A 10,000-nucleotide genomic window follows, 5' to 3' on the forward strand; every position below is an offset into this window, starting at 1 on the left:
CATACCTCTCAGCTCGGGTACTAGTCTGGTGGCAAACCTTTGAACCTTTTCCAGTTTAGTCTTATCCTTGACTAGATATGGACTCCATGCTGGGGCTGCATACTCCAAGATTGGTCTGACATATGTGGTATACAAAGTTCTGAATGATTCTTTACACAAGTTTCTGAATGCTGTTCGTATGTTGGCCAGCCTGGCATATGCCGCTGATGTTATCCTCTTGATATGTGCTGCAGGAGACAGGTCTGGCGTGATATCAACTCCCAAGTCTTTTTCTTTCTCTGACTCCTGAAGAATTTCCTCTCCGTGTGTGTGTGTGTGTGTGTGTACTCACCTAATTGTACTCACCTAATTGTGCTTGCGGGGGTTGAGCTCTGGCTCTTTGGTCCCGCCTCTCAACCGTCAATCAACAGGTGTACAGGTTCCTGAGCCTATTTCCCTTGTCTGGCATATGTAAGACATAATTGTCAGTAGTTGAGCTTCTTCTCGTCTTCAGCACTTTTATCCTTACACAGATAACAAAGAATTTTCAATAGTGTTCCTGATCCTCGCATTCAGTTTCTGCATTCTTCCTACAAAAGCTTTACAACTTATACATAAATAGTAATTCTTTTTAATACAATAATGTTAATATATGTGGTATGGTATACCACTATTGAAGATATAATGTCCTCCTGGCCATGGATGAGACAGTTTCATGGTTGCCCATCCAGTTACTGGCCAGAGCCATTGGTGTTTGAATGATGTGCATGTTAGTTGTTAGATACTGATATTTACTTCCCAAGTGTAAACATTTGTGTTGATCACATATACTTGTTATGAAAAAGTAACAGTTTTCTTAGTACAGTACTATATATTGTTAAGAACAATAATGTTCTTAACTATTGGAGAAAATGTTCTCGGTAATCTTTTCCCAACAAAACAGTTATAATTCTCCATTAGTGTAGCCTTCTTATTAAAGTTGTGGATCTATGTACAACAGTATAACTCTGTGTTGTGCACTCGACAGGATGAAGACAATCCTCTGGAGTGTAAAGTATGCTTCACCGAGTATGATGATGATCTACGTCGACCACGTAATCTCCCTTGTGGCCACACCTTTTGTACTAGCTGCATTGCTGACACCATTGCAAATGGTAGACTCGCTTGCCCCAACTGTCGTAAGGAGCATTACGCTCATTGTTCAACTGAGTTTCCGATCAGTTACTTGGCTGAGGTACTCATCAAATCTCTAAGAGCTGTTCGCATCTCAGTAACAACAGCAAAGAGACCAAGGAGAGACAGTCCAAAAGTAATCAGCAAGAAGTTGGAGTTGCTCAAATGTGGTCAAGAAAATATTGTCCGCACATGTATTACCAAGTGCCAGCAGGCAAGAACCGAACTGGATAATTACGAGGAGCAAATCATTAAATGGAAGGTTGACCATGATGATCTTATGGTTAAAATTGACAGAGTGGCTAAACAGAACAAGGAGGCCTTAAGCAGCTTGGAAGAGGAGCATCGCCACTTGATAGAAGTTCGACAAGGTGGAATAGAAGAAGAGAGGCGGTTGGAAGCCGTATTGGACTGTCTGACTCAGGCAGTCTCAGCCCAAGAGGTTGATACGGCCATTGATGATGCAGAAGTGTGTAGTGTTACAGCAATGGACTGGACCAACACTTGTCAAAACTCCTTTCCTGATGTCAAAGCTCTTCATACTTCCTTGACGGTAAGCTTTAAAAATTTGTTTCTTCCCAATTAAAATTTCAAGCTTTTATACATTTTTGTGTGTTGATTTTAGCTAACTCATATACCATTTTCTTTAAAAGCAAGAATATGATGTACAATAATTATGGATCAATTAACAGTACTGTATCATGCTGTACAATGATCGTTGATCAGTTAACAGTACTGTATCATGCTGTACAATGATCATGGATCAATTAACAGTACCATATCATGCTGTACAATAATTATGGATCAATTAACAGTACTGTATCATGCTGTACAATAATCATGGATCAGTTAACAGTACTGTATCATGCTGTACAATAATCATGGATCAGTTAACAGTACCATATCATGCTGTACAATAATCATGGATCAATTAACAGTACTGTATCATGCTGTACAATAATCATGGATCAGTTAACAGTATCATATCATGCTGTACAATAATCATGGATCAATTAAGAGTACTGTATCATGCTGTACAATAATCATGGATCAGTTAACAGTACCATATCATGCTGTACAATAATCATGGATCAGTTAACAGTACTGTATCATGCTGTACAATAATCATGGATCAATTAACAGTACTGTATCATGCTGTACAATAATCATGGATCAGTTAACAGTACTGTATCATGCTGTACAATAATCATGGATCAATTAACAGTACTGTATCATGCTGTACAATAATCATGGATCAGTTAACAGTACTGTATCATGCTGTACAATAATCATGGATCAGTTAACAGTACTGTATCATGCTGTACAATAATCATGGATCAGTTAACAGTACAGTACTGTATCATGCTGTACAATAATCATGGATCAGTTAACAGTACTGTATCATGCTGTACAATAATCATGGATCAATTAACAGTACTGTATCATGCTGTACAATAATCATGGATCAATTAACAGTACAGTACTGTATTCCACTTTCATACATTCTAATGTGGAAGGATCCTGTGGCATATTGGTTAGCATAGTCAAGTTATAGCCAACATCTCGGTTTTGATTCCCTCAGTAGGTCAGAATCATTTAGGCAATATTTCCTTACACCTGATGCCTCTGCTCACCTAGCAATAAATAGATAACCAGGAGTTAGGCTTACATGTGGGAAAAGGGATGTATTCTGAACGTAGTCAGTAGTTAGCCTAGAGGGACCTCAATAAGCCTAACAGGCTTCCTGTCCACAACTATATATTGAATTAAAAAACTGAAATAAATTTATTGAGGTATAAATACACACAAAGGGATGAGGTGGCTCAAGCTACTCACACTCCATTCAGTATGTACTCACCTATTTGTGCTTGGGGGGGATTGAGCTCTGGCTCTTTGGTCCAGCCTCTCAACTGTCAATCAACTGGTGTACAGATTCCTGAGCCTACTGGGCTCTGTCATATCTACATTTGAAACTGTGTATGGAGTCTGCTTCCACCACATCACTGCCAAATGCATTTCACCTGTTAACTACTCTGACACTGAAAAACATCAACATTAGTCTTAGTGTTTTTCTGCCCGAAACGCTTTGCGTAATAGTGGCTTTAGGCATTGTATGTACCTGTACTAGCTCTATCTATGAATCCATCAACTTTTGTATTTCACCTTGTATGTATATACTTTACCTGAATATATATTTGTATTTGTATTAAAAAGTTCTTTCTAACGTCCCTGTGGTTCATTTGGGTACTCAGTTTCCACCTGTGTCCCCTTGTTCATGTATCACCCATGTTAAACAGTTTATCTTTATCTACCCTGTAAATTCCTCTGAGAGTTTTGTAGGTAGTGATCATGTCTCCCCTTGCTCTTCTGTCTTCCAGTGTCGTGAGGTGCATTTCACGTAGCCTTTCCTCGTAACTCATGCCTCTTAGTTCTGGGACTAGCCTAGTGGCATACCTATGAACTTTTTCAAGCTTCGCCGTGTTCTTGACAAGGTTCGGGCTCCATGCTAGGGCCACACATTCCAGAATTAGTCTTACATATGTGGTATACAAGATTCTGAATGATTCCTTACACAGGTGCAGATGTTATTCTCTTGATGTGGGCTTCAGGAGACAGGTTTAGTGTGATATAAACTTCTAGATCTTTCTCTCTGTCCATTTCATGAAGGACTTCATTTCCCATTCTGTATCCTGTGTCTGGCCTCCTGTTTTCACTTCCAAGTTTCATTACCTTACATTTACTTGGGTTGAACTTTAGTAGCCATTTATTGGACCATTCATTCAGTCTGACTAGGTCATCTTGTAGCCTCATACTATCTTCCTCCATCTTAATCATCCTCATAATTTTTGCATCATCAGCAAACAATAAGAGGAGTGATTCTATACACTCTGGACGATCATTTGCATATATCAGAAACAGTATGGATCCAAGGACTGAACCCTGCGGGACTTCACTGGTGACGTCTCGCCAGTCTGAAACCTCACCTCTCACAGTGACTCACTGTCTTCTGTTACTTAGTACTCCCTTATCCAATGGAGTACCTTCCCTTTCACTCCAGCCTGCATCTCCAGCTTTTGCACTAGTCTCTGGTGTGGTACTGTGTCAAAGGCTTTCTGGCAATCCAAAAATGTACAGTCTGCCTACCCCTCTCTTTCTTGCCTGATTCTTGTTGCCTGATCATAGAATTCAATTAATCCAGTGAGGCATAATTTGCCATCCCTGTAACCATGTTGGTGTTGTGTCACAAAGTTCTTTCGTTCAATATGTTCCACTAGCTTTTTTCACACTATTTTCTCCAATAACTTGCATGGTATGCAAGTCAGGGACACTGGCCTGTAGTTCAGTGCCTCCTGTCTATCTCCTCTTCTTGTATATCGGGACTACATTTTCCAAATTTCTGGCAGTTCACCTGTTTCCAGTGATTTGTTATACACCATGGAGAGTGGCAGGCACAGTGCTTCTGCTCCTTGCTTTAGTATCCATGGCGATATTCCATCCGGGCCTATAGCCTTTGTCATATTCAACTCCAGCAAAAGGTTCCTTACATCCCCACTGGTAATCTCAAATTCCTCTAGTGGTGCCTGGTTAACTATTCATTTTCTTATCTCTGGAACCTCCCCTTGCTCTAATGTGAAGACTTTCTGAAATTTCTTATTGAGTTCTTCGCACATTTCTTTGTCGTTTGTAGTGAATCTGTCTGCCCCTATCCTCAGTTTCATTACCTGTTCCTTCACTGTTGTTTTTCTCCTTATGTGGCTGTGCAGCAATTTAGGTTGAGTCTGAGCCTTGTTTGCTATGTCATTTTCATATTGCCCTTCTGCCTCTCTTCTCACCCTGATGAATTCATTCCTGGCTCTCTGGTAACCTTCTCTGCTCTCAAATGTCCTGTTATTTCTATAGTTTCTCCATGCTCTTTTACTTAGTTGCTTAGCTAGCTTACATCTCTGATTAAACCATGAGTTTCTCATCTGCATTTAATTTTTTTCCCTTTGGGCCAGGATAAACTTTTCTGCTGCCTCCTTACACTTCTGCGTGATGTATTCCATCATGTTGTGGGCCGTTTTTCCCCTGAGCTCTGTTTCCCATGTTATATCCATTGGGAATTTTCTCATCTCCTTATAGTTTTCCTTACGGAATGCTAGCCTTTTGCTTTCAGTTCCCTTTCTCAAGTTCTTTAACCCTTCTTCGACTAGATACTCAAACATCAGTACACTGTGATCGCTCATTCCTACTGGGGCCTCGAAGTCCATTTCCCTTGTGTCGGAGTCATTCAGAGTGAAGACTAGGTCGAGTCTCGCCGGTTCTTTGTTTCATCTCCTTGTGCCTCTCTGAGGGGGCCAAGTTCTGGCTCATGGTCCCCGGTAGGCAAGAACTTCATCGACTGATGCCACGGTCTAATACATACATATCAGCCCGGTAAGCTCTGGGGAGCAGTAGGGGCTCACCCAGAAAATGGCATTTCATTACATTTGCCACTGTCCAAATGTCTGCTTGTTTTCCTGTTTGGAAATATCTGGAAAATAACCCTCAATAGATTTATGAGCTCATGAGCATACAAACTCAGGGCTCTATGTGAAAATCCATCAGGCTCTATAATTTACAAGCAATTTACTTTTAATATGATCCCTGATGCTTTACTTCCTCCTGGAAGCTTCCCATAAGAGTGTGGCTACTGTATTAGTTTCTCCTTGAGACTATCACCATACAAACCTTTCATGCTTCTCTTCTCACCCATTCTTTCATACATTGTTCCATTCTTTCCTTTGATGATAATGGTTATCATCCTCTACCATATGGCCATCTTAGTTCACCTCTGTACACCATTATTAAACAACTCTTAAGGCATCATACTAACATGTCTTACCACCTAAGTGAATTGTGCTTCATTCTCTCATTTTACAACTCCACATTTCATTTCCTCATCCCTTTCACTCATACCACTTCTCTTATATACTTCATCATCACTATACCAATCACACATGCTTAGACCAGCTGCTTTTCTCAAAAAACTTATTTCCATTGCTTGTACACCTCTCTCCATACTCTTAAGTTTAATTTGTCCTATCAGCTTTGATGTATGGTATAGACTATAAACTACCTCTTTCCTTCCTGAACTCCCATACTAACTTTCCTGCCTTTCATTATTCTATTCACATCTACCACTCTTTTCTCAAGTATTACTCTCTCTTACTTGATATCTTTACAGTGTGTCTAACATTGTCCCCAAGTATTTATGGCTTCCTATCTCTTCTATTTCTCACGTACCGGTCAAATTACTGTCAAGCAACACTGTAAAGATCTTCAAAATCTACTTACCGTAATTCTATACTCTATTTTCAGACATCATAATCATCCATTTTCTTACACTGACTTTCAGCTTTCTTGTCTTGAACACACAATATGTCACTATGCCTGATTGTTTATGATTTATGTCCAGCAGAAAATATAATAAGTGTTTAGGGAGCAATCTTTCAAGCAGGATATGTGGTGAGAAGATGGGGAGACATGGAGAGCTGGTGTCTGAGAATGCAGGATTTAAGTGTGAAAAGCATCAAATGGGTAGAAGAGAACAAGGCTAGGTGGCATTATTTTGGGAAGAGGATACATTTTATTTGCATGCTGTATAACTCTTGGGGAGCACTATACTGCTAGTCTTATGGAGCTGTTGCGTGCTGCTGTGGATGATTGCTCAAGTGTGATGGTGTTAGTTCTCTGTTATATTGTGCGTGTGTGTTAATAAAGTATGATTAGTGTTTTGGTGTTATTTTAAAATGTTTTAAGCCAACTTTTCCTATTTTGTTCTCTTTTCTCTGGGTTAATGTCTTCCAACACTGTGAAGACAAGAAATGGAATAGGCTAATAATGATGATGTGCTCATGATGGCAGGTACGGGAGACCACCAGGAGGGCCCTGGAAGTAATGGCCAGCGAGCCTCGGGGAGCTGTGGCTATCCCTGCTCTTCGGGCAGACTCTACCACTACTATCCAAGATAAAATTTACCAGATTACAGGAAATACTTCACAGACATTGAACACATCACAGGCAATGAGTCTTCAGGAGAAAATAACTGAATACACTGTAAGTTTAAAATGTTTTTGTTTACAAGTAATAACCATAGCTAGTTATCCTGGTACAGTACTGTACTTGCTACCAATTGTTAAATATTTTAATAAAGATAATTTAAAAAGTTAGTGACTTAGGCCACAAGTTCAAAAATTTACTTATGTCAAAGTCATGGCTCACAAAATTGACCTCCACTTCACCTTTCTTTAAGTTTGTAAGATTTAGATTTATTTAAATTTTTCTGAGCTTAGGTATTCAGCTGCTGCTAGAGTTGTGTATATTTTGTGTGCCTCATAAAACACTATGGACACTTGGGGAGGAATACATGCAATATTGATGACACACGTACTCATGGTCATCCATATAGGAGCATTTTAATTATGCTGTATGGGAGTCACCTGGAGATATCTGTTTAACCAGTATAATTAATACTCAGATCTGTTTACAAGCAAATTACCTTCCTTATAATTATATTCCCTTTATGGTATAGTTAAATACAGGTCTCTATCAACATTACCCATTTTCATTACTTCGTACTTATTTAGATTGAATTCCAGCAGCCATTTATGTGCTCACTCCAGAAGTTTGCCAAGGTCTTCTTGCAGCACTGTACAGTCCTCATTTGTTCTTACTCTCCTTATTAACTTTGCATCATTGGCAAACATTGACAGAGTTGGGTAGAACTCTGCACCACAAGTAATTTTATCCACATTTTATCTATTTTTGGGATGTGTTCTACTTAATGGCCTTGCTTTAGGCAGTAACAGAGTGGTATAGCTCAGAAATAACACTGAGTGTGTATATGAAATGTTCCATTCTGAGCAGGACACCTGGTTGCTCCAAGATCAGGGTCAAGGTTGTTCCTGTTCCTTTCCTGTGGTGCTTGTGTCTTTAGTATACAGATTTTTTCTAAGTAATTGAATTGTGTGGGTAGACTAGGGGTCATGACACCCAGTTGAGAGTGAAAAATTGCCATCTGGGGACCAGTTTTAGATTCTATTGTATGGAAAATTCTTCAGTGATCCCTAGCAGAAATATGGCTTTGCATGGGACTAAACATTTCCTACTGTACCAGTACAATGATGTCTCTCTGACTGACACCATGATCTTGTGCATTAGACATCATGGATATATGTGTGAGGTTATAAGTTTTCTGCAATGACTGCAATTGCATGCAACCATCAATTTACCGACGTGATCACTCTGCGAGCATTCAGTGGCCAAGAAACTATACGAGAGCAGCTGTGAAAGATCATTACACATCAGATCGAGAAGGGCCCCTTCTCACATACCTCTCTCTAACAAATGTATAATGTTCCTGCCCTCTCTCTCTCTCCAGTGTGAAATCAATCAAAAGGCTTTAACGTTACAGGGGACCTACGTGATCAGTATTTAATTTGATAGTGCTAATAGGTTATAGGGTTTTGATACCCAGAGCCAGTATAACCAGTTAACTTAAGCATTGACATCAGTAGTGCAAGTTCCTAGAGCTGTACTAGGGAGATGTTTACAGAAACACATGTAATTACCCAAGTTACAAATTACAGGATTAGAGCTATGCTCATGGTGTCCCATCTTCCTAGTACTGTCATGTAATGCTTTGAATGTACTGACGGTTATATTATCTAATATAAGAATATTATACCTTATCACCTGTCATTATGTTTGTCTGATAACTTTTTAAAACATTTTGGAAAGCTTGTTTTCTGATTTGTGGATGTGTACATGGTAGTCATTAGCTCTTGTTATATATTCAGCACTTACATACTTTATGCTGATAACTGTTGTAAGTTCACTTGCCAGGTTGAATATCTACGCAGCTGTCTTGGCACCCAGAAAAAGTCACTGACAGAGGGTCGGATGTTTGCCATGGCAGAAGGTGAACCCGTACGCAGTGCAAAGATCTCACTGAGTGGAGATAGGATTTGCCTCCACTACCTACAAGATAAACCAGTTACTAAGGGAGTTAAAACTTTCAAGGTTGGTGGTATGAAAACTTTAAATGTGTGGATGTTATTCTCCCATTTGCCTCTTCACAGAGGCAAGTGCAGTACAGTACTGTATTTGGAGCTTCCATAGAAACCTATGCAGGGAAATACATTGACAGTGAGATCAGAATACCGGAATATAATTTATATAGATGTGATAGGGTAAATAGGTCACATAGAGGAGTAGGTTTGTACTGTATACAGTATTTGGAAGACCTTGATTGCTCGGAGATACTTAATTCTACAAATAAGGTGGCAGAGGTAGTGTACATTTAGTAAAAATAGAGAAAATAGACCTTCTAATATACATACCTGAATTTACCCGAGAGCCAATAACACTCTTAGTGGCCTCAACGAGGACTGGAACTCGGCAGCTTGTCAAAGGTTCCCCTCACTTGTCTTGATGATTTTTCCAAGCTGGATTTTAAAGTTAAGCAAAGTTTAGGCATCTATGACTTTGGTGGATAGGGAGTTCTATGGCTTTATAACCATGTATTGAAAAAGCATCTCCTGTTTTCAGTCCTACACTATGGCTTGTTGAGCTTGAAACCAATACTCCGTTTTACACGTTTAAACTGTATACAACTGCTATATGCAATGGATGAGGAATTCACAGAACAGATAAACAAAATAGAGCATGACCTCGATAATCTGACAAATCAGATTACTAGATATTCCTTGGAGACTTAAACCTGCCAAGTCTAAGATGGCAAATAGTCAACAATGATGTTATCCTTGGAAATCTATTTGGAAATAACTGACCACAGATCGGAGAATTACTGTACCTAGATTCTGTG

At 39.4% G+C, this 10,000-nt stretch overlaps 1 protein-coding gene across 1 annotated transcript in view; it reads left to right on the forward strand.

Annotated features, from left to right (window-relative positions):
• LOC123748963 (E3 ubiquitin-protein ligase TRIM65) overlaps positions 1-10,000 on the forward strand; it is a 31,797-nt gene that overhangs the window by 12,867 nt on the left and 8,930 nt on the right. Inside the window, exons 3-5 of the mRNA XM_045731077.2 lie at positions 1,007-1,705; positions 7,039-7,230; positions 9,019-9,195. Coding sequence (XP_045587033.1) covers positions 1,007-1,705; positions 7,039-7,230; positions 9,019-9,195 — 1,068 coding nt within the window. The remainder of the gene's footprint in view (positions 1-1,006; positions 1,706-7,038; positions 7,231-9,018; positions 9,196-10,000) is intronic.

This window comes from Procambarus clarkii, chromosome 13 (genome assembly GCF_040958095.1).
Source record: "Procambarus clarkii isolate CNS0578487 chromosome 13, FALCON_Pclarkii_2.0, whole genome shotgun sequence".
NCBI lineage: Eukaryota > Metazoa > Arthropoda > Malacostraca > Decapoda > Cambaridae > Procambarus > Procambarus clarkii.